Genomic DNA, 26,560 nt, shown 5'->3' on the forward strand with positions numbered 1-26,560 from the left:
ATAAAATAAGTACATTTGTATTTGTTTCTTCTTCCCTGTCGTCCTTGTTGAACCTCTTGTTATTTGTAGCTTTGTTTTACTCTGCCACATGAACTCTTTCTCTCCTTTGAAATGGATGTTTCTTGTGACAACAAAGGTTATCTGCTTTTATGATGACAACAGATGCTATCTGCTTTCAAATGTATTTTCACCAAGATATGGACATGGGCGCAATTGCTTTATTTATGTGATAAGATTTTTGGCCAATGTTATTTTATATTTTATTTTTCATGCATGGGGAGATTAACTAATTTGCTCGGAATCTCAGGGGTGTTGTGCTGGGAACTAACAAGTATGTGCAAAGCCAATAGGTCGCACCTCTGAGATGTGTTTAAAAGAACAATACTTGATGACCCCAGGTGTGTGATCCCTTATATGCATCCACAGGTGCACTGACAGCAAAACAGGAGAGTGAGACACAACAGTCCGGGTGGGAAAAAAGCTGCTAACACCATATAAGCTCTTTTATTTCACAGTAATCAGGTAATGTTGATCAAGGGACAACTGTCCTTAAAATGTTGGATTAAACCTGCATCAAATTAATTTATGGTTTCATAGGGAAAAAATTCTCCAGTAGACTAATTCAATTTGCAACTAGGATTAACCTGTTGGTTCTTCGTCAATGTCTGTGTCACCATGTGTCCGGAGATTACACATCTGAGCAATACGCTCAGAGACTCCTGACCATCATGCACCCGCTCTTACTCATCAATAGAGACTTCTTGGCCATGACACTGCCAGTTAAAGTCAGATGTGAGCCTCCATACAGTTGTAATCCAAAGACAACTGTACCTGTTGATAGGGCGGATCGTACACCATCTTCTGGCCTAGAATGGTAAACAATGTCTTAAATGAACAGACACAGTGAGATGGATGCGGTGATAAATCTCAGGTGCATACAGGTTCTTCACTAGCATGTTTACTCGTTGGATGATCCTGGGGGGCTACGAGACCTCATGTCAGTAAAAGGTGTCCCAGGTAGGAAGGAAGAGGTGGGGCGTGATTCAGATTTGTTTCACAAGTTAAGCAAAGGATGTATCAAGGTATGCCATGGAGAGAGTGAAGACCACCCCCGTAGCGCGGTGATCATCGCATGGAAGTGAAGTGATAGTAAACAGTGGGTGAAAATCTCTCAAGAAGTGGGCAGATAGATGGATGTGGTTGTCACATGGTTTAACCATCATGAAAGTGTCTGGTAATTTGCAGCTCTTCACTGTATTACATTCAGAGGTACAATCACTGCCCTTTCCCAAACCACTCGGGGAATATTACCAGCAAAGTGAGAGGGGTGGATTAGAGAAAGTAAAGAGAAAGAGGAGGGAGATAAAGAGAGACTCCTAGAGGAGGAACAGTGTGGGAGAAAAGTTCAGCATGAGACTTGAGAGAAAATTGAAAGAGGAGGAGATGTAGCGCGGGCCATCTTGACAGGGGAGGATGAAACTTAAGAGAAGAACTACTTACTTCCAGTGGGGAAGGAAAGGAATTTTCTTTTATATCACGCTATCATGCTGCAACATTGAACACTATTGTTTATAAAATGCTGTTAATTTGATGAAGTAGTGAATGGACCAAGTAATTTTAGGACTTTTCATCACTCTTTATTTATCTCTATGATCACCAAAACCTACTTTGAAGTGCATGAGGGACAATATCTCTCATCCCTTTCAGTTGGCTGTTGACTTGGTTGGCCCTCATCTAGCCTCTTACAACAACCGCTTCTATCTGCATGCCAGCAGCAAAGTTAACTGGCCACGGTGGACCAACATCAACTTGCTAACTTCCCTGCTACAATCCATTTGTGTTCTTATTTCTTGCCTACGTGGTCCTACAGTACTAACATTCAACTAGGCAACAGGAAATGTGCACCCTTGGAGCAGTCTTTAACATTGACCTGCCATTTATAATCAAGTTCAAGACTATTATCAAAAGCACTTTCTATGGCCGATGGTCCATACGGCGGGTCCTCCTTCTACTGACTATACTCGAATGCTGATCCTAGACTGAGCAGCGATGACTGCAGTGAGAACTAATGCAAACATAAAATCAGGGCACGTCCCTGGGCATATTTGTATGGCTCAGCACCAGGAGTGATGCACGTCCATGAGCTCCTATGCTCTGACTCCTTCTCCCCTACCATGAAGACCTCGTGCTTTACTTCAGCTTGGGAAAAGGATGCTCTTCAAACACCCTTTGTATTGTCTGCAGAGCGCTGGATACGTCAACACCTACAGACACTAGAGCTGACTGGGCACCTAAGCTCAGCCTCATGTTATCTGCTTTTCTTTCAGCCAGACAGGTACAAACTCTTTGGTGGAAGATCACTCTATAAACATGGTTCTTCCCTTTGGAAGTTATTCCCCAATAACTTCCGCCTCAAACATGACTTCATATGATGTTATCAACTAATAGTTTTGCTATATCATAAGAACAATAGACTGCAGGAACCTCAGAGACTTTGCAGTAACTCTGGTTTTAGCCTCTTCTTTTCCCCTTTTAGAAGGCACTCTGAAGATACTTTAGATTGGAGAAAGTGCTATGAAAACACACCAAAGTAAATAAGCACACAACCATTTACTGGCTGGTAGTAGTGTAATAGTAGTGGATTATAAATGTACCACAACGTGTTAAAACTTGAAGCTGAGGGTGGTGCTAGCTCATATATGACCTATCCTTCTACAATTAGCAAGGGCCTTTTAATCACCACTAATTACTTTATTGCTTTCACACCCCTCCACCTAGATGGGTCAAATATTCTAACCAAGCCGGGCGACACAAAGGACAGACTTTAAAATGTCGGACATGCACTAGCCCACAGACAGACAGATACTCACACATACCACACCACACCCCACACCAATAGAGGCTATTTTATTCCTTATAATGCATGGCCACACCATAACTCCTTTCATAAACCACTAAAATCCTTGGTGTCTTGCTCATATATATGAAAGAAATAATGTGATTGCAGACATGAAGAATAAAAGCAGAATCTGTAGTGCGGAATTAAACACACAAAATAGCATTTTGAGATTTATTGTAAACAACATATTACTATCAGATTGACATAAATCATCATGATTGTCAAATAATGCTGGAGGCCAGAATGTGTAGAAAACATGCAAATAGATTCTATCTTTCCTGGAATTCACTGAAACTAAGCATATTGTCATAAATATCTCCTTTCTGATGAAAACTGCTCCTTTTAGAGAAACAGGCCAGAAGAATGAAAAGCCATTTCTCATTTTTCATTGTGTAACTTGCAGCTGTAATGATGCTCTTTGTCTTTGACCAGCCTTTTGCCTCGGCTGGTGGCTCAAGCACCAAACCGTATGATGTCGCAACTCAACAGTCAAAACATATTACAGTTGACCATCTATGTCAATTTCTTATTACACGTCTAGAGACTCTGCAACTCTAATGTAATATAGAATTTAGAGACAGGCTCCTCTAGAGCAATTGCAGGCTCCCGTGTATTACATCAAGCAGATCTGGCAGAAGATTATGCAGGCCTGACTTTTGGATGGGTTTCTGCAGTATGCGGCTCAGACATGCTTCATCTCAGAGGCGGTGATGCGGTGCACTTTGGGTGAGGGAGACGTATACCCTCCTGGTCCATGCCCACCATGTTCGACCTAGTTTATAGAGTGAAATACATGAACCTCCTTTCTCCGTGCACAATGGGATGTAGGTTTTGTTCCTTTTGTATCTGCTTCACTGAACATTTTGTACAGGATTCAAACAAAGCAGTCACTGCAGACAGCTGTGTGAAATCTAGGACGCACTCATCTCACAGATATCTTGCTCCTCCTCGATCTGTTGGCAGCGAACAACACACGATGGACCACACTATGCTCCTGGCGTGGTCCAGGATTGCCGGAACAATCATTTTTAGCAAACAGAAGTAGGCAAATTGCAATGGTTTCCTCCAAGTCATCAATGAAACAGATTCATGCAGGGTTCCTCAGAGATGCCTGCTCTCACCTGTGCTGTTCAATATTTACGTGAGACGACTGACCGAGCTGCTAACTTGGCACAAGCCTAACTTCCATATGTGACTGCATGATGTCCAACCCCACAACTGACTTTGGAGCCCAAAGCCACAGAACAACAGTTCCACCATGTGCCTAAAACAAGTTCATCGCTGGATGATGGAAAGTATCCTTTACCTGAAAGCTATGAATACGAAAACCTTTAGAGTAGAAAACCAACCAGATTTCAGTATCTTCCATCTTCCTTCAGATTTCAGTCTGCCATTGCTGCGGACTAATAATCAGGGAGCCACTCCAATCCTAACTTGGGCAGTAAAAAATGATGGTCTTGGTTTTATGGAAATCTTTGTTATGACCATCAAATTCTAACTGCAGTCTGAAACATCAGCATCCACGTCACACTGATAGGCAGGATCCGGTCACAGCTGCAGCTACCACACTACATTGAACTGACCCAAGATTGGTGTTGTCAAGATTTCACTATTTCAATATTGTTTACACTGGGCTTGTAGCAAAGGAACTTCAGAGCCTGCAAAATCAGTTGTTTTCACAGAGCGAGAAAGATCTGGAGCTCCAACAGCCAGAGGGTTCACTATCTCCACAGCTGTCAATCCCCGTCCTACATGTGCAGCTCGAAGAAACCATGTGATGGTGAATGAACTCTATCTAAAAACAATTATCATTAACATGCAACTGTGATTCTACTTGTTTTTGGGCCTTGCAACCTATCCATGGCAAGAATAACAGGTAGAGAACATCAATATTTTGCAAAATCCATAAGGCTAAGAAACCGAATGTTATCCCTTCATTGAGAGAATGCTAATCCAAAATTCCCAAAACACAACCTTGAGTTTCCAGGGATCATTGGGAGCATCAAGCATCTTCTAAAGGAGCCATTGCACAGCCTCTAAAATACATCACAAATATGACAACCGTGTGAGCAGATTGCCCCATTGACTCCTAACTTTCCTGCGACAAAGAGCATGTCATTTCTCTTCTCGCGATAACTATACATATTGCATATCCCAGGCCCAGGGATACAGCACGCATGTTACTTACAGGACTCTTTTCCTCTGAGAAGAAGGCTACACCCTACACATGAGTTTACCCACAAGGATATTGCTACATCCACCGGATTGATTCAGAGGAAGGGTGAGAAGGTTGATATTCCTCCGGAGAAGGAGCCAGGGTTGAAAATTGAATGACTATTCAAAGCCTGCAACATCCTCCTTGATACAAATACTGATGTATATAACAGTCTGGGATTGCTGTATGCCTGTCTCACTTACATCTTGATAAGTTCTGCCACACGCTTTTACAAGGCCACACACAACAGAGCTTCTTCCTACACCCTATGTTTTTTGAAGATAATCTTTACTCTTGCTGGGAGAAGGGCTTTGAACCCAGCCTCTGTAGCAGGTGCTCCTACTAAAGGGGGGGGGTAGAAGGGGGTAAAGGATTCACTGAGATGGGAAGGCTTCCAGGCCCAGTGTGAATCATGGCTGTCAAGGCTGGTGACCACAGGTCCCAGAAGTACTCTACTCCGGTCCCAATCACCCATCTAACATAATTAAAAAAAACATGGCTCCTCCAAGGGCTGCGTAAACCCCCTATGAGTCCATTCATGCTGCGCATGCATCACCTGGTTCCAGAGAGAGGCTGATTAACTATAAGAGCAGGGAATGCAGCTGACATTAATACATCAAAGTGGGACTTGATGAGCGAGCATTTTAGTTCTTTTCATAGGGTAGACCATGAGAAGCCAAAGCGGGCCTCGATTAAGGAACAATTACTACTATTTTCACCAAATAGTTCCTGTGGACATAGTGGATACACGGTTTCGACAACTACAAATGGAGTGGCTTTAATAAGACACTGATGATCAGGGTTCTAGCCATGCCGTCTGTTAGTATCACACTTTATCAAAGACCCCAGCCCCAGAGAAAGTTACAAGGGATACTTTAAAGTCATAGGTAGAGCTCCAGTCACGTGGGCTCCAGCCATAGGCACGAGGACAGCATCATCAATGAATACGTGCAAGCAGTCTGTTCAAGCAACTTATTGGTATCTTCATCCATGCTGGTCTTACGGGCTCGAGAGGTCGGAAAATGTCCAGAACAATAATAATAATAATAATACTGGATTTTATACAGCGCGAACAGCTACCTCAAGGCAGAAGCAACAAGAGGTGCAACCAAACCTGCAGGCCGAGGAATTCCCCGCTGATGTCTTATCTTTCTTTTCCTAAACCAGAAGAGTAGAGATTTAAAAGTGTCCTTCCTGGCTGAGGATAGACCCGCCTGCTGCAGTATTGATGGCCACACTCGCACCGGAACAGGAAGTGACACAGAGAAGACAGAAAGAAAGCTGATAAATGCGTTGCAGCTGCAAAGGTGCAACGCAAATGGGTGCATTTTCTCATTGGTGGAAAGTGAAAGGACATTAATTCTTTCCCTTTGCGCCTTTGTTGCAATGAATCTGCACACCACCCTCCCACTCCTTTAACGTCTCCCCTGGTTCACCAAAAATAGCAGAAGTAAGAAAATGCTCTTCGACTGGTATATCCGGCATTAGTTAAAAGATGTGACAGTAATGAAAATGTAAGTATTTTTTTCAAAAAGATTTAAAGCACTGTTGCTAGCGGATATTATATGGCACTCGTGCAGTGGGTGCATTTATGGTGCAGATGATGTAATGGGGTGTAGATGCGCCTTGGTAGGGCAGCGGCTGAGAGGTTTTGCCCCTTCTGGTGCATCTGTTGTCATGCACTTTACCATCCCCTGTGAGTGGTCGACCCATCATTGCGATATATGATGCCATTTACAGGTTGGAACCCATTAAGGGCTGAAGAGCAGGAAATTACCAGCCTTCCTGCTGCTGCCAATCTTCTCACCCACAGTGCTGGCATGGCAGCTCGTGTTGGTAATACACCACACGCTATACATTTCTTTACATATTGAATTGGGTTTGTTCGTTGCTCTCTGACTTCATTGGAGTCCCTATGTCTTTATCCCGGATATTCTATATGGGGCACGTTATTTTTGCAGACCCAGCGGTAGGTTTGGAGTAGCGGGGGACCGGAGTGACACACAACTACAACTCCCGAAGGTACCGCCGCACTTTCACGCTGATGCCGTAACGTCACGACGTTCGTGACGTCAGACGCCGCAGGCGAACCGGACCGGTAAATACAGGAACGGACACCGCGTCTGTCATCTACGCGGTGTCACTCGGTCCGAGTAGCTGTGGGCAGGTCTAGCCGTACTGAACGGTAAGGTGAACGGGGGGAGGTTCGGAAAATCCTGGCGACATATCTAGAATATTGAACGCCGACATCACAGACCTAAGGGATGCTGCTAGTTACCACGCATGATTTATCCCTTTCAGATTGTGTTCACGGGCAGACCTCCCGGACGGACACCAGTTCGAGTTTATGTAGTCCATAAACTCGGTAAGTCTTTTGATTCAAACTGCCAAGCCTCATTGGAGGATTTTTATTATTTGCCATAGATAATGTTGGTTTACGGGTGGAGTGTGTGTGGACGCATTGGGTCCCAGGCTGGGCCAATGGTTCGCGAGTGTGCTACTAGACTCAAGATCTTATCATTTGTTATACTTCATAATTAGCAATTGAAGTAAATCTTGTGGAAGGTTTATTAAGACCATCCCTACTTAAATGACATACTAATGAGTGTGTGTGCGGAAATTACTGACTTGGACTCAAACAACTTGTCTCTACGCCCACCCACATCGCAGGTCACACACTCGACCCCATCTTCACCTCCAGCAAACATGTCTCCTTCAGTCACACCACTACCCTCCAGTGGACGGACCACAGCTGCGTACACTTTTTCTACAATAAAACTACCACTCACAACCGACCTCAACCTACTCTACGAAGAAACTGGAACAAAATCACCATCGACCAGATCTCTTCATCGCTTCTTCAAAACCCACCTGCCCACTCCTCAAACCCCGACCAAGCAGCGCTTAACCTCACCCAATGGCTATCCAACAGCGCCAACATCCTAGCACCGCCGAAAAAACGTCAAATCAAACTTGGCAGCAAAAACGCCTCCTGGTTCAATGATGATCTTAAGAGATCGAAGAAACTCTGCCGCTCCCTCGAGAAGGCCTGGAAAAAAGACCCAAACACCAGCACCAGGGACGCCTTCAAAAACGCCACCCGCATACACCACCAACTGATCCGGACTGCCAAGAAAGCCGCATTCAAAGAACGACTAGACAACAACGCCCACAACAGCAAGGAACTATTCAACATCGTCAAAGAATTCACCAACCCCTCAGCCAACTCCAACGACATCACCCCCTCTCAAGCCCTCTGCGACTCCCTAGCCTCGTTCTTCCACAACAAAATTGCAGACATCCACAACAGCTTCGACATCCAACCCGGAGACCATCCCACCCAATCTTCTGCCGTACCTGCACCCCCCTCGAACATCCTTAACGACTGGAACCCAATCTCCACCGAGGACACCATCCGCCTGATGAACTCCATCCACTCAGGATCCCCCACAGACCCATGTCCTCACCACATTTTCAACAAAGCAGACTCCATCATAGCACCACACCTCCGAGACGTCATCAACTGCTCCCTCTACTCCGCCACCTTCCCGGAAAGCTGGAAACACGCCGAACTCAGCGCCCTTCTGAAAAAGCCCACAGCTGACCCCACCGAACTCAAAAACTACCGCCCCATCTCGCTCCTTCCATTCCCGGCCAAAGTCATCGAGAAAGCCGTCAATAACCAGCTCGCCGCCTTCCTCGAAAGCAACAAATCCCTCGACTCCTCACAGTCCGGCTTCCGAGCCAAACACAGCACGGAGACCGCCCTCATCGCAGCAACAGACGACATTCGAACTCTACTAGACAACGGAGACACAGTCGCCCTCATCCTCCTCGACCTCTCCGCAGCCTTCGACACAGTCTGCCATAGCACTCTTCTACAGAGCCTCAAAAACATCGGGATCCAAGGAAAAGCACTGGAATGGATTACCTCATTCCTCACCGGAAGAACCCAGAGAGTCCGCCTCCCACCATTCAAGTCCGAGGCCACTGAAGTCATCTGCGGCGTACCCCAAGGATCTTCACTCAGCCCCACCCTCTTCAACGTATACATGAGCCCCCTCGCGGCCATCGCACGCCAACACAACCTCAACATCATCTCCTACGCAGATGACACCCAACTGATCCTATCACTCACCAAAGACCCCAACACCGCCAAAACCAACCTACATGAAGGTATGAAAGAAGTAGCAGAGTGGATGAAGCACAGCCGTCTGAAACTGAACTCAGACAAAACAGAAGTCCTTATCTTAGGCACCTCCCCATCCGCCTGGGACGACTCTTGGTGGCCAGAGGCCCTTGGAAAAGCACCCATCCCGACGGACCATGCACGAAACCTGGGCGTCATCCTGGACTCCTCTCTCTCGATGAACAGACAAGTCAACGCAGTCTCATCTTCATGCTTCAACATCCTCCGCATGCTCAAAAAAACATTTCGCTGGATCCCCACCGAAACCAGAAAGACAGTCACCCATGCACTGGTTACAAGTCGCCTGGACTACGGAAACACCCTATATGCCGGTATCACCGCAAAACTCCAGAAAAAACTCCAACGCATCCAGAACACATCAGCCAGACTCATACTAGACATCCCACGCAAAGACCATATCTCTAGCCACCTGAAAAACCTCCACTGGCTCCCCGTCAATAAGAGGATTACTTTCCGCCTCCTAACCCACGCTCACCAAGCACTCTACGAACTTGGACCCGAATGCCTCAACACACGACTTTCCTTCTACACCCCCCCTCGCCAGCTACGATCCGCCAACCAAGCCCTTGCTACCATTCCTCGCATCAATAAAACCACCATGGGAGGTAGATCCTTCTCCTACCTCGCGGCTAAAACCTGGAACTCACTCCCCACTCACCTACGTCTCACACAGAACCACCTAGCGTTCAGAAAGCAACTTAAAACCTGGATATTCGACAAGTAATTCCCTTCCTCAAGCGCCTTGAGACCATCTGGGTATGTAGCGCGCTATATAAATTTCTGACTTGACTTGACTTGACTTGAGGAAGACCTGAGTTAATCATTAATCTCAGGAGCCTTGCTGGAGGGTCTTCATCAGGACGGGGGGCAGATTACCTATACAATAAGATTGGAGACGGACATGGTTTTATAGGGGTCATGGAGGATCAACGAGTGGCTGACAAAACATTGACAACAACAGCGGTTGAGAGTAGGGAACGCAAAATTATTTATTTACCATGAAGTGGATTGTACTCATCTCATGGTAGGTAATCGAGTTAATCAAGGAAGGGCCATCACAGAGGTAACTCACTGAAATAAATCAAGAAAGGGAATAAGCTAGGGCACGAAAATCATGTTGTCAGGGCACGTTAATGTAGCCCAGAATGTGTATTGAAATACCCGGCGGAATGTTTACAGGTGGTGAGCCCTCTGAACCCAGTGATCAATATCTCAAATCACGTTTTGAATGCCGATGAACTTAAGGTGCTGAGTAAAGGTATCTCCTATGTGCCCACATCAATTGTTGTCAATGATGTAGCTTACAACCTGGTGCCACTGCACCTGCTGCACCTAGAATAGCCCTTCCCTGCTCCAGACAGGATCTTGGACCTCCTGATGCTGAATGGGCTTTTCTGGTACATTGTTACAGCCCGCACTGTGCGCTCTTGCCCCCCTGTACTCTCCGCCACCCCTATGCCGAATGGGTTTACAGGTGGAGTTCTAACCCTCTCCCTAGTAACCGCCTCCCCGTCCATGTTCTTTCCAGGTTGTTCCCCCATATGCCCTCCGCCCCTTCCTCTCCTGCTGGCACCGTGGGAGCCTCGGGCATTCCCAGGATGGACAGGACCACCACCCCTCCCCCATCCTAGCGCTTCCCACAGACATAATACTGTTAACCCCTCGCCTCCCAAGACTTCTCACAGTCCGACCCCGGTAGGGGGAGGGGGCGAGGGGTCATGCCGGGGCTCGGACCGCTACTGCCCGGACTGGTTCACAGGCTCTAGAGTCAGAGGTGGGAAAGTCTCTCTCACACCCGTCTCACCTCTAGTCCCAGACGCCCATCCACCCCGACTCCCAGCCGGCCACCGTACTCTGAAGACACTCGCACGCGGACTGACTGCCAAGGAAACACAGACATGCGGTGGGCGCCCAGTCCGTGGGGCGACCCCCCTCGGCAGAGGAGGCTTCTGTGCAGCGAAAGGCCTGGGTACAAGTGTCCTGGCAAACTGCTGTGCGCACATACACCTTTTTGCGCACGATTGTAGTTACAAGTGTGCTCTATGTAATGCACGCAGTCATTTCCAGTGTGAGGGGGGGGGGGTGGGGGGGCGGGCGGAGGAGGGAGAAGGCCACCCCCTAGGAAGCTTCGGCAGGTCATAACTACCGGAATTTAATGGGGGAAAGCGCACTGGTATTTACTGAAAGTTACATATTTTGGTGCGATAAGCACCCAATGCACGCCATTCCACATTAAATGGAAAATATTCGGGGCAGATGTTTTTTATTGGACAGATATAGTCAAGGCCCGAAGGTGTGGACATTCTCGGGTGTTATAAATATTCACTCCAAGGCTCTCGTAATCGTGGCCACTGGTTTAAATACACCCCCTTCGGCTCCAGCTTCAGCAGGATTCTGCTGCCGGCGCCTGTCTCCCTGCTTTGCTCTGGTGCCCCCGAGCCAGGACCACTGGAGTGATCTGAGTTTGTGGCTGTAGCGTTTTCCGCATAATTATGGATTTGCCACAGTTGCTACATAATTCATCATCTGAAGATAACCTGCAGATTTAAGCAACAACACAAACCCTAGCTCAAACAGATTGAAAGTTAGTAAAATGCAGCAACAGTTGACGCTGTGCAGTGTAAAGGTTGGCCGCCACCTTTCTGTTGCTTATTTCTGCATTTGAGTGTCAGGTTGGTACTAATGAGGTGAAACCTTTGCCCAGATAGTGTTAACACTAGCACGCAATATTCTGCATTAGGCCGCGTAATTTACCTTTTCTTCCCGCATTATTTAGTCAAGTGCCACAGAATTCGGTCCTCCGTGCTGCATAATTCCAGTGGCCCTGCCCATAGCAGGCGGGACCGTCTGTTCCTGTAGTGGTTGTGTGTGTGGTTGTACAGGCCTCACCTGCATTGCCCACGTGAAAGAGACACAGCAGGAAAGGAACAGAAATCTCTCCACTACGAGAAATGATCAAGAATAGCATCTCTCCGTCCCCAAATCTCCCCTTCTGCCACCTGACTGAGATGAGTTCCATAGCACACCAGGATAAGAAGGTTTTTAGGCGCTGTGCTTCATACACATAATATGTGAATTGTAAATATGCCAGACAGGCACAGCCTCACAGCTTGACCGATGCCTAGTGCGGCCAGTGACATGTCCAGGCCCGGACCACAGCTGTGGAATTTTAATTTGCGATCTGAACATTATTTGCGCCAGCTTGTCACCTATGTACTACGTGCATGGCAGCCATTTTAGATATCATGGTCTCCCTGTCCACGATCGATCGCCAGCACGTCCCTCTGACCCAGCAAGCATCCTCCGCACACCCTGGCTCCCCCTCCCTCCTCCTCCTTATGAGCATGACCCTTCTGCATGACCCTGTCCTTGGGAGTCACGCCAGCGCCTGACCAACACCTCCTCTCCTCCCATGAATGCCCCTCTGTTGATAAACCTCCCTCCTGCGCTGGATTGTCCACGCGGCATGAATACCACTCCATTGATGGCCCCTCACCCCGTGTCCGACTGTCCACACAGGTCCGAGGCCATTGCCTAAGCCGGGAGATATCATTTACTGCCCTTTATTGTATGAGGTCGCTCTCCTTCAAAGGACCCTCTATTGATCCAGGCCTCCCCACCCCCCTGTGATATGATCAGGCGCACACATCCTAAGACTCGACGGAACACTCAGCTGCGTGATGGTCCCCTCCTCTTATCAGCAGGTTGAGGACCTCTATTGTGAAGGTATATGGGGGTGGGATTGACACTAGGATTACGGGGATGTCTTTTTCTTGCCTTACAAAGATCTGATTGTATTAAAGGAAGGTCACATGCCATAAACCAGTGTATAAGAGGCCAGGCCTCCGAGAGGCTGTTAGAGCACCTCGAGACGATACCTTGTTGTCTGATCTGATGTGTTCTGCTCCGTCGGAATAAAACTTCTGTTTCCTGCCTTCTGGTCTCCGGCGCCTGCCTCATTGCTTGGTAAATTTGAATGGTACAAGGGCGGTTAGCGCCGGGCAAATCTTGAGAAAGGTCCTAGCCCTACCTTTTTCCACAATTGGCGTCCCAAAGCGTGGGGCCCATCAGCGACACGTGGATCCAGTGGGAGAGGTCCCGATGACAGAGTGAACGACTGCAACGATCGGGAAGAGCTCGTGTCCGATAGACCCTCGTCTGACAGCCGATCATCCGACCTTCACTAGTTCTGAACAGACCTCTCTCGAGTGATCTACGGTCCTGACTGGGAACCATCAGGAGTGCCGCGAACAACACGAAGGAGAGAGGACGATCGGGCGCTGGATCCAGAGGACAGGAAACCGTCCATGCGGTCCGGGTAAGGTCGTGTAAACACGACGAATTGAGGAAAATTGTTTTTGTTTGGATAATACTAGTATTACGCTTTGTTGAAACCCTCTGGAGATTCACTGTCTGCAAACGGGGAAAAACAAACAGGCTCTCTCTTTGCAAGCAGTGAAGGATAGGTAACGCAGACTTTTGTCCCCATTGTAATCCGTCGTGCCTATCTTCCTCCCCCACTGTTTCCCGAACTATCGTTCGTGGATTATTGTCTGGAGATTCTTTGTCTGCAAACAGGGAAGAACAAGGCCTCTCTTTGCAGGTAGAGAAAGAGTAGGTAACGATAATTTTTCGTGCCCACTTATTCTCCCCACTGGATTGTTTGGTTGGCCGATTATTCGGTATTGGTTCTTTTGAGGTATTCACGGCCTCCAAATAACGTAGAATAGAAATATTCTGTCTAGTCTTTGTCCGCCGTGATAAGATAGGTAGTGCAGACTTTTGTCCCCGTTGTAATCCGTCATGCCTGTCTTCTCCCCACTGGTTGGTAGCCTGTTTAGCCCGGACCGCTTATTAGAGATGAATCATCCAGCTCCTCTGGAGGGCACCCCTAATAAGGACATGTTCACTAAGTATGGACTAGTCGCTATAGCTTACACTAAACTATGGCATAAATATACGAAAAAGAACCCTGAAAGTCAGTGGCCACTGATAGGTTCCTTTGACGAAAATAAAATAAAAACATTAGAAATAGCGCTCCAGAAGAATAAGACCACGCCCACTATGCTCGACAGTATCGGCATGTGGCGCAAAGAAATGGAACAACGAAAGAAAAGAGAAGAAGCAAAAATAGGGAAAGAATTACGAAAGGCAGCCCACCTAGCCGCGAAGCAACTAGAAGAAGAAATAAAAGAAAGAAAAGATACTATGCAAAACCAAGAATCAGGGTCGACAGGCCAATGTCCTGTTAGGACCCCCTCTGCGCTCTACCCTGAATTGCCCTCCAAACAACGGGTGAACGATGAGTTACTACTAGGTCCCCCAATCATCTACATGCCCCCTCCATATGCCCCCTGTCGACAAAGCTTTCACGCTCCGAGTGGGAGCGAAAGCGATCTCAGTGCTAGTGCACCAGCCCTCACGGCCTTTGCACCAGCCACATTAACAACCTCATCAGACGACCCCGAGTCTAGCAAACAATCATCGGCCAGACTAAATAGGTTGAGCAAAGATGAGCGGGATGGGATCGACAAAATAGCAAAGACATTAGTAGAACGAAGGGAGAGCGAAGATTATACAATGAGCGTATATAATTCACATGCCGACAGCCACAGGCGGCATTTCATCTTGCGATTCAGCTACTACACCCTGAACGCGTATGAAGATAGGTATCAGAGTAAGGGACCCGCTAAACTAACAACACTGTATAGGAAAATTGATGTTGGAGATGGGACTGAACGTGAGGCGACGGAGCTCTTCATGCAGATGCTTGAGGTCTTCCGCCACCTCACAGAACAGAAACCAGAAGCCAAGGTTACGGTCCCTGAAACAACCTCGGCAGAAGTAGCCAATACTATGATGCCTATCAGAGAAGCGGCTCCTTACTGGATCCCGCCACGGGGCCAGGGAACGAGCGACGATATTAATAATGAAAATGCAAAGGGAAGGGTTGTGTACAATTGGGTTTACCAACCATGGGACCGACAAGATATCCTAACCTTTAAGCAAACCCTGCCCGACTTAAGAAAGAACCCGACAGCATTTTATACCGAATTAGGCACAGCCTTGGGTTCGACAATAATGACTTTAGCAGATATTGACTTGTTCTTTGGGCTATGTCTGCCAGCTGACGTGTGGAAGCAAATCCGGAAGGCTGACCACACGGATCTGTTTGGACATACCTGGGACCAACTCGGTAAACTAGATAGACAGCGAGAGCCGGGGAGTAAACCAGTGAAAGACATACTGGAACTCCCAGATAAGATAGTCCAGAAATTAAAAACACTGGTCCCGGAAAGAAAAGTAGACTGGTCGATAGTCACGGCCTGTCGACAGAAACCCCAGGAAGATGTGTCAGAATACTTCTCCCGATTTGAGACAGTGTTCTCCGACTACAGTGGCCAGGACATGACCACCGCAACCGGACAGCACCTGTTTGTGCAAAATTATGTAAAGGGACTAACACAAGAAGTCTCCCAAAAACTACAGACGAGTGAGAGTAGTTGGGGGGCCTCCAAACCCGCAGCTATCCTTCAGATGGCTCAGTATTACGAGCACCAAAAGAATGAGAATGATAGGGCGTCCGAGAAAAAGAAGAAAGATTTAAAGGAAAGGGTAATGATAGCCCAGATACAGGGTATAGCGCTAGGACGGGAACATCAAAGGGGGAACTACCAATCAAACACCCCCAGAGATCTACCTCCTAAAGATCACACCCCAACATCCCACACTGGACGGAGAGACGTTAGCAATGACCAATGCGCCTTCTGCAAAGGGCTCGGCCATTGGAAATTCCAGTGTCCGGTTTTGCTAGAAATGAATAGAAACAGGGATTCCAGGGATGTGGCAGGTGGTCCGAGAAATAGAGTACAAGGACGAGGGAGCTCCAACGACACCAGCAATGACAGATCAGGGAGACTGAACACGTTTGACCGTCCCCGACAGAACCAATATCAGCTATCCGAAGGTGAAAATGCCCCCGATTTTGCATAGGACTGCCAGGGGCAAGGGAGGGATCCAGTCGAGCTCTGTGTTGACCAGCAAGGTCCTTATGTCACCGCTAAGGTCCTGGGTACAGAGTCTCCATTCTTGGTAGACACTGGGGCGACACGTAGTGTGTTATCAAAACGACTGATTCCAAGGGCACCCTTGTCTGGCTCACACATAACGTCGATAGGTTTCGATGGGACGCCCTCCACTAACCCCCTGTCCGTACCTATTACCTTTGACCTAGAAAACAACACTGCTGACGCGACATTCCTACTCTCCTCCAACTCCCCTGACGCCATTATGGGCATTGACTTACTGAAGCATTTTCGAGCTACCATTAGGTGTTCCCCAGATGGAATACGAGTCATCCTGTACGACAACCCAGACATGACCAGATCCCGTCCCCCACGACATATGTGCCCCATAACTGACGCTGACATGTCCTTGCTTGACGCCCTGCCCCCGTACTTGTGGGCCAAAAACGACTCTGATGTGGGGCGAATGATGATTGATCCTATTCACATAACTGTACGACAGGACGCTATACTCCCGAAACTCCCGCAATATCGGATATCCCCAGAGGGTGAGAAGGCACTGGTAGCGATCGTTCAGTCTCTGGTAGATGCAGGAGTGGTCGAAGAGGTGGTTAGCAACGTCTGCAACAGCCCAATCCTACCTATTGTTAAGAAGCAAGGTGAAGGAGATGAGAAAGCGTACCGCTTCATCATCGACTTACGAGAGATTAACAAAGTGGTTGTACCCCAATATCCCGTAGTCTCTGATATCACCACCATTTTGACCCTCATCCCGTCCACCGCCACCACCTTCACTGTTATCGACCTTAAGAACGCGTTTTTCTCTATCCCCATCCATCCAGACAGCCGTTATCTCTTCGGCTTCACTTTAAAATCCCGCTCGTACCGATTTTGTAGAGCTCCCCAGGGGTACACTGAAAGTCCCAGCATTTACAGCCAGGCCCTCAAAAGACAGCTGGATGCCTTCCAGCTACCAGAGGGAGTGGTGTTGATCCAATATGTCGATGATATCCTTTTGGCGGCCGACACCACCCCGCTTGCAACGACAGCCACCGTCCAACTCCTACACTTCCTTGCAGAAAATGGCCATAAAGTCTCCAAAAAGAAGTTACAGTTCTGTCAGCCACAAGTGACTTACCTAGGCCATCTTCTGTCCAAAGAAGGGAGGAAACTTACCCCTGACCGAATCCAAACCATCCTAGACACCCCCATCCCAAAAACACAAAAACAGGTCCGCTCTTTGGTTGGCCTAACCTCTTTTTGCAGACAGTGGTTGCCTAATTATAGCCTCATTGTGAAACCATTACTTGCCCTGCTGACCAAAGATGTCCCCTCCCCGCTTCCTTGGACCACTGAGTGTCAAGCCTCCTTTAAGGAATTGCGGGATGCGCTCTGCTCAGCACCCGTCCTCGGAACGCCGGATTACTCCAAACCCTTCTCCCTCTTCACCCACGAAAGGGAGGGATGCGCATTGTCTGTCCTGACTCAATCGATTGGCCCTAAGCAGCGCCCTTGTGCCTACTTCTCCGCCACTCTTGATCCTGTAGCCAGAGCTTTACCTGCCTGCCTTCGAGCAGTAGCTGCCGCTGCTGTCTCTATCCGTCAGAGCGAGGGAATCGTACTTTCCAACTCCCTCACTGTATTAGTGCCCCATGCAGTTGACACCCTTTTGAACCAGACCAAGACCCAACACCTGACTAGCGCACGACTGACAGGGTACGAGTTGACTCTGCTTGCACCCCACATCACACTAAAGAGATGCACGACTTTGAATCCTGCCACATTGTTACCCCTGCCTGAAAACGACCCCGACGTCCCTCCCATACACGACTGTGTGACCCTCACAGACGAACAGACTAGGAGTAGGGTTGACCTCCGAGACACTGCTTTCCCTGACCCCGATGGAGAGCTATGGGTAGACGGCTCATGCATCAAACTCCCAGATGGCACCACTTCAGCTGCCTATGCAGTCACGACAGCCCGAACAGTAGTTGAGACAGCCTGCATCACACAACGATCTGCCCAGGCAGCAGAGCTGATAGCCCTCACCCGAGCATGCATCATAGCCGCAGGGACCACCACGAACGTATATACGGACAGCCAGTATGCCTTCGGAGTGGTCCACCATTTTGGGCTCCTGTGGAGGGAGAGGGGATTCCTGACGTCCCACGGTACCCCAATCCTCCACGGAGATTTAGTGTCCGCTCTGATTGAGGCAGTTCTCCTCCCCAAACGATTAGCGGTGATCAAATGTCAGGCACACAAAAGAGTGACAGACTTAGTCGGACAAGGGAATGCATTAGCCGACACCACTGCACGAACCACAGCTGAGAATAGGACGGAGACACGCATATATGTGACCAGGTCACAAGCGGAAAAATGGAGTGACACAAGGGAAATGATCAGAGACATACAGTCGGCCAGCACCCCTCACGAACTGACTAAGTGGGCAAGGGTGGGTTTGAAGGACGAAGAGGGCTGCTGGCGAACAAAGGATGCAAACAAATGGTTGCTGCCCGACTCATATCTGATTCCCATACTGACAATGGCTCACTCCCCCGCACACATAGGATCTGCACCCATGATCGAACTCATTTCCAAAGTCTGGCACAATGACAAAATCCCCGACTCAGCCAGACGCCTAGTTCAGCAGTGCCTTATCTGCCTGCAACACAACCCCGGGAAAGGAACTGTAGTGCCCCGGGGAGGGTTTGGGACCCCCAATCACCCCTTCGAGGTCCTTCAGATGGACTTCGTCCAACTAGAGAGATGCCAAAACCTGAAGTATGTACTAGTCATTGTGTGTGCCTTCAGCAAATGGGTGGAAGCCTATCCAACCCGTGACAACACTGCCATGACTACTGCCAAAGTACTACTGAAGGAATTCTTCCCTCGCTATGGCCTTTGTCGAATTTTATGGAGCGACAACGGCCCCCACTTCATAGCTGAGGTTATCCAATTAATCCTAAAAGGGTTGGGGGTGAAGCAACGATTTCATGCGGTCTTCCACCCCCAATCCGCCGGTCTAGTGGAACGCCATAATGCCACACTGAAGCTGAAACTGGCAAAAATAGTGGCCACCACTGGACTTAACTGGCCGGATGCCCTCCCACTGGCTTTGTTATCGATGCGCTCCACCCCCACCAAGCACCATTTGACCCCCTACGAGGTCGTGTTTGGGCGTCCGATGAATCTCTGGACTGCCCCCAAACCGACCTCCATTCATGACGTCCCAGACGTCCTACTATCTGATTATTTGTGCAAGTTAACTAAAACGTTGTCTGTCATTCATCAACAGGTGCAGCAGGCTATCCCCGATGCTTCCAGGGGCCCCGGCCATGACATCCAACCGGGAGATTTCGTGCTGATACGAAATTTCCAGCGAACCAAGAGTCTGGAACCTCGGTGGACGGGCCCCTGGCAAGTGCTGATCACCACCCGAACGGCACTCCGAGTGGAGGGGAAGAAGCACTGGCTGCACGCGCATCATTGTCGGAAGGTCTCTGCAAACCTGGCCACGACCGAAAACGTCAGCACCCAAGAAGAGCTCCTGAGCAAAGACCCACCGATATTGGACTGTTATCCCGATACTGAGGCACTCGAACTTGGAAAATTCTCCGATCCCACTGTGCCGTCCAGAGAAGGGTATTTCCTGCATCGAAAGGAGGGAGTTTCGGCTAAGTAGGCCACGGACTAAGTTAAATCTCAGAACGGTGACCTAAACACAATCAAGGGTTGCCGGGAGAGAAGCTAAACGAAGTCTGTGGTTCTGCCCGCTACCGAGCTCCCTTGAAGGTGATGGAAGCGCCAGATAAGAAGATGATGGAAGCGCCAGATAAGAAGATGATGGAAGCAACAGGAAATACCCAGTATAGAAATCCAAAGACTGACAACTTGCACAAATCAAAGACAATCGCACTCTTCATTGTCTTCCTCTTCTGCCTCCTCCTCATGACCTCCTTCTGGATTCTGGAAGAAAGCACACCGGCTCATGAGGCATTGCTACCTACTGCACAACCGACCCCCCTGAAAGAGCATCACCTAATCTCTCTGTCGCCTCAGCTCCGAGAAAGGCGCAGGGAGTTCTGGAACAATTCCTTCGTGCAACTGTTGCACCAACACAACCTTGCTGCAAATGCTACGAACTGTTGGATCTGCGGGTTGCTCCCGCATGCCACTAGACACTCTATTCCCTTCATCCCTTCACCCTTCTCAGTTCACGGCTCTTGCCTCGCCTGGCTGATCCTCATGCAAGAGAGCCACAAGGACAACGCCACCTCCAGCCGGACAGTGTCACACTTCTACTCTGGGTTCTGGCTGAACAGAACCGGAAAGACTCATGCTGCCCTGTGTCCTGCGCTCGCAGGCGCCACCTTCATCAAAGACATTCCAGCCAAGGAACGAGTCGAAGTACAGGTGCTCCACAATCCAGCCAGAACCACCTTCTCTCATCTGCAAAAACAAACTACCGCCACTCTGACTGTGGCCCTGTCTGTTATCAATGTCACCGGCCTTGTGTGCCTAGAAGGCCAGGGAACGTAACTGGTGGGTCACAGCGCCTGCCGAATCACCAGAACATTGGACTCAGCTGACCCCCCTTCCTTTGTTGCTTCTCCAAACATGTACTTTGTGTGTGGCACCAAGGCTTACACCTGGCTCCCGAAGGGTTGGAAGGGTACCTGTTACATTGCCTTCGTTCTCCCACCCACATATGTAGCCCCTGCCAACCATCACCGGCAGAGGCGTGCAGACGACCTTGGACAAGCCGACTCCACCGGAGCACAGTTCCTAGATGCAGCAAAGGGACTTGTTCCTCTGTGGGGCCCAATGGCAAACAGCCGTGCTATCCGGCACCTGACCCAGGCAGTAGAAACAACGATCAACATCACTGCTGGTATCCTCGCCAACAACACTGCGGAACTTCAGGCGGTCCGCCTCGTGACTCTTCAAAATAGACTTGTCCTAGACGTGGTCCTAGCCGACCGAGGAGGAGCATGCCGCATCATCGGATCCAGCTGCTGCACATACGTGCCTGACAACTCGCCTTCAGTCTACAAAGCCATTGAACACCTCCACAGACTTTCCTCAGAGGTTCACCAAGAACAAGAAGGATGGTCGCTTGGGAGCTGGTTTTGGGACACCTTGAAGAATTGGGGTTGGAAGTTGTTTTCCTTCGTGCTGATACCTGTTGTAATATTATGTGGGTGTTGCTTAGGTATCCAATGTCTGCCACCTTTGTGCGGCCTTGTTTCTAACTATATGTGCCCAAAGACTTTGGACTTCCGAAATGAGCACATGAGTCCCCTCTATGAAGTAGAAATACGTGGCCTTATGGGGATAAATCCAAACTGACAAGTTGGCGAGACATGTTAAAAGGGAGGACTGTGGAATTTTAATTTGCGATCTGAACATTATCTGCGCCAGCTTGTCACCTATGTACTACGTGCATGGCAGCCATTTTAGATATCATGGTCTCCCTGTCCACGATCGATCGCCAGCACGTCCCTCTGACCCAGCAAGCATCCTCCGCACACCCTGGCTCCCCCTCCCTCCTCCTCCTTATGAGCATGACCCTTCTGCATGACCCTGTCCTTGGGAGTCACGCCAGCGCCTGACCAACACCTCCTCTCCTCCCATGAATGCCCCTCTGTTGATAAACCTCCCTCCTGCGCTGGATTGTCCACGCGGCATGAATACCACTCCATTGATGGCCCCTCACCCCGTGTCCGACTGTCCACACAGGTCCGAGGCCATTGCCTAAGCCGGGAGATATCATTTACTGCCCTTTATTGTATGAGGTCGCTCTCCTTCAAAGGACCCTCTATTGATCCAGGCCTCCCCACCCCCCTGTGATATGATCAGGCGCACACATCCTAAGACTCGACGGAACACTCAGCTGCGTGATGGTCCCCTCCTCTTATCAGCAGGTTGAGGACCTCTATTGTGAAGGTATATGGGGGTGGGATTGACACTAGGATTACGGGGATGTCTTTTTCTTGCCTTACAAAGATCTGATTGTATTAAAGGAAGGTCACATGCCATAAACCAGTGTATAAGAGGCCAGGCCTCCGAGAGGCTGTTAGAGCACCTCGAGACGATACCTTGTTGTCTGATCTGATGTGTTCTGCTCCGTTGGAATAAAACTTCTGTTTCCTGCCTTCTGGTCTCCGGCGCCTGCCTCATTGCTTGGTAAATTTGAATGGTACAAGGGCGGTTAGCGCCGGGCAAATCTTGAGAAAGGTCCTAGCCCTACCTTTTTCCACACAGCCACCCCTACAGAAGCCAAGGACTGATTTGGAGTCTGGGTTAATCTGTCACCAATATGATTGATACCCTGTACCCCGTATTTTAATTTCCATATACCTCATGACACGTGTAAGAAGAAGGAAGGGATGGGTATCTGCCATGTTTGTAACAGAGACGTCCCTTAAACTGCTGATGCCCCTGCTAGATACAAATGTCCTTCTTAAATAGTTCTGCTGCATCCAACTTTAAAGGCGCTTTTCTCAGCGTCCTCAGGGGTGAGGGTGATGGGCTCCAGTCAGTGAGTGAGGAGCAGAAAGGGTTACAGAACAGCCTGGCTAGAGGTTCAAGTGTGGGGTTTGTCGTTTTTAGCACTCTCAACTCTGGCAGCTAAGGGGTTTGAGGCTCAGGAGGTAATGTGATTTGCCCACATGGATACATACATATAGCTAATGTACTGTAAGTGCCAGCCGCTGGGGCCCAGGGATGTGAGGGACCCACTGGACCCCTATTATGACTGTCTTTTACTAGCCAATCAGGGACAAGGCCTATCGAGAGACAAGTACGTTTGCATAGAAATGCTAATTTAGACACATTCATAAATAAATGCGGTTTTATTCAGGTCCATAGTACCCTCCCTATGCTCCTCCTAGCTGGATCGTGTGTTGTCTTTAGTACCTACTTGGTTGTGACAATTACAGAATGATTCGCCTTCATATGCAACTCCTGGGTAATCATGACCTCCTTAACCCCCCCCCCCCCCCCCCCCCCACCATCCCCAAACCACTAGTTCTATGATCTCCCACTAGCAGTCGCTTACCTTTACCTTCTAGCCTCAGGGGACTCTCTTGACCAATGGTTCCTTATGCAATGTGTGGCTTTACCCTATGCTCATACACATTCCATGGGTCTGTATTTGCTTCTCTTCACTCTTTCTAACCCAGGCCTCTTTTGCTCAAGACCACACTGGTCGAGCAACTCTGCATCAGGCGAACTGCGGGTCTATTTCATTTACTTCTCGATCCAGTGGTATCCACGTGTCCTGTCATGCTGCACACTCTACCTTTACCTGACCTAATGCCCCCTGCTCATCCTTTCTATCACTGAAACAAAATACTACGTGTTCCTTTAACACGATGTATTGTAAGTGATATTTGCTTTTCTAGGTCTCCAGCCAATGCATGGTTTGACTTTGTGTGTCTGTGTGCAGCGATCTGACGCTCTGCAGAGTGATGTCGGCGCTATATAAAACGACAACTAAATAAAATCTGTTGCCAAGGATGGCACAATTTGTGATGCATCACCAGGGAAAATGTACATTAAACCTCAGGGCTGCAGAGTTCACACAACAATGCAACCAGGGGGGTGCATTCTCCCAAAGTCGCCTGGGTGGCCGATTCTTAGCACTTGGGACTTTATGAAACTAGGATAAATATCTCCCAGCAACAGGGACAGGGGTGAGTTGGGGAGCAGCTCATCTCAGGCAATCTAGAGAGGGCGATGGGACAACATTCTTGGGAAAAACAATACCTCCCTCCTTTAAACCAAACACCCCAAGTCTTATCTCATGAACATTTCTGAAGCTGTGCACGACGGCTCTGAGAGGCAGGGGGCCGTGTAAACAGGCAGTCAGACCCCTGCCTGCCCCACCACGGCTCATCGGGACCTCTGGAGTCAGACGTCGCTGGTTTGCAGACACCGGCGTCGGACTCACTCTAGCGCTGTGACGGAGGCTGCTTGTCACTGGGCGGTACAGGGCAGGCGCTGTTAGTACCACGGAGAGCACCCTGTCTAACGCTCGGCGCTTGCCTCCAGTGTGAGGGGGGCACCCAGCCAGCACTCTCTGTGCACCCCATCTCTCCCGTTCATGCACACACATTCACATCCATTCTTCTACCAGCATTATAAATCAGTATTAAAGGTGTTCCCGCCCTGTTTGGTGTCTGTGCAGGGTGCAGGGGCGCATTGAAATCTGCTTACAGTCCACATCCAACTGATGTCTGGCCCCCGCAGCTGTGGCCGCCGGGGCACCCGCCTGGAGGCTCACATCCGTAGGCGCATGATTTCACAGTTATCAACTTTTTTATGAGCAAACCATATCCGCTAACATTAAAGAACAGCCAACCTGCCTCTGCAGAGAGGCCTGCTTCCCACCACACACCCGCTGTGGCGACCACACCGCCAGGGCCCAGAGCCCGGTGCAACTCTCTCCAGGGTGAAATGTGTACATTCACACGGATTCCGCACCTGCGCCGCTCTCAACTTCCCAAGGCCGGGGAAGGTGCGGGTTTAACTTCAGATCTTTTAACATAGTCGCCAAGATTTATAAACTGGCTGCCTGGCACGAGGCAGAACATGTTCTTGCACGCTGCTACTGCCAGAGACCAACCTTAGCATAACTTAAGATACTGACACAATGAATTAACAGCTCGGAGTATTAGCGGTGTCTCTGATCCCCCCCCCCCCACACACACACACACCACACACACACCACCAACCTTTGACAATATTAATTTCTGCCTCAGGGCTTCTCAAACGTCTGAGGCGGGAGTAATCCTCAACACAGAAACGGCGTTTGGCCCCTCCCTGAAGTAAGACTTCCATCGTATGCACAAACGCGCTGTCTAATCTGGAGGCTAGTGAGGCGTATAACGGGGCCAGCCAGAGAGCTCGGTGGGTTAATGCACACAGGTGTTCCAGAGGGCGCCTCGACATGCGCGGAGCTGTAAGCCGCTTCGTTTTCAGGTGCCTGATGTCTGCCTGAAGTACACACCTCTTACACATCCTGATAACAGCAAAGACGATATACAACAAGCCATTAGCGTGCTTTACGCCGATCAATGAACATATTTGACAGCACCCAATAAAAAAACGTCACTTGTAGCGCCGTGAGGCCACTGGAGTATAACAGCAAATATTATATATTCAACAAGCCATTAAGGTGCTTTACGTCGATCAATGAACATATTTGGCGGCACCTCGCTCCGAGGGCTGTGAGCCACAGTCTGTGGGGCTTCCACGGGCGGAAAGCCCCTTAGAAATATCTCAGTTATTACAGCTGATAAGAGGTATAAAGCGCGCAGTTTGCATTGGCCCGCCTCGAAGCGCTACCCGACAGCTCGAGCCGCTCCGGCTCCGCACCTACCTGCTGGTAGTTCCACTCCGTCGGGACGAAGTTACTATCCACCACTTCGAACTGGAAATTGGTGCGCGGCACCTGGTGCAGGACGTAGACCCACCAGGACGGCTGGTACCCGTGCGAGGCGCTCATGGCTGGTCCTGGTGCGTGCCCTGGGGTGCCCCCGCGCCAACGGGTATCGATCAAGTCTACCAGCCGGCGACAGCAGCAGGAAAACAAGCACTAAATGGAAAAGCCGGTGGGTGCGGAGAGTGAGCCTGCGGCTGTCCTGAAGGGGGTGGGGGAGCTCAGCAGGTCCGGATCATCGTGTTATGGCAGCCTGAGGTCACAGGACAGGGGTGAGCGGAGCGGCAGCCTGGGTGCTGGCAGCATACTGAGGCAAGCAGTGGCATAAGGGAGGAGGACAGCCGGAGACTGATCCCAGCGGCTTATATCCAGCGAATGAGGGTGGAATGGAGGGAGCCAAAGGGCTTCACAAATAAAGGCGGGCAGCGCCACCTGGCGGTCACCGCACACAATTACATCAATTCATTATTTCCCCCCAGGGCCTTGTCAGCGAACTAGATACCAGCCACAACCACTTTTAATGTTGTCTAACTGCTCTCCGGATGGCTGTAAAACCATCGCATTACACAGATGGGCGTCGTCAGGCATATGTATGCCAGGCCTGAAGAGGGCCCCTGAGAACTTGTGTTGTACCGAGTTGCACCACAAATTGTGATTATACTGACCCTCACGAGTGAGGGTGGCAGATTCATGATGGGTGGGAGGCTGTGGACGCTAACCGCTGCCTAGTGGAGGTGGTGTGCAGTAATGACACCATTACAAC

The 26,560-nt window shown here is 49.3% G+C and overlaps 1 protein-coding gene across 3 annotated transcripts in view; it reads right to left on the bottom strand.

The window, feature by feature from the left end:
• The window catches only part of TTYH1 (tweety family member 1), a 274,965-nt gene extending 248,958 nt beyond the window's left edge, over positions 1-26,007 (bottom strand). For all 3 annotated transcript variants that reach the window (XM_086930265.1, XM_086930264.1, XM_086930263.1), the window contains exon 1: positions 25,738-26,007. In XM_086930265.1, the coding sequence (XP_086786391.1) occupies positions 25,738-25,863 (126 nt within the window). In that variant the 5' untranslated portion in view covers positions 25,864-26,007. The remainder of the gene's footprint in view (positions 1-25,737) is intronic.
• Positions 26,008-26,560: the final 553 nt, after the last annotated feature.

The sequence above is a fragment of the Lissotriton vulgaris genome, chromosome 7, assembly GCF_964263255.1.
Source record: "Lissotriton vulgaris chromosome 7, aLisVul1.2, whole genome shotgun sequence".
NCBI lineage: Eukaryota > Metazoa > Chordata > Amphibia > Caudata > Salamandridae > Lissotriton > Lissotriton vulgaris.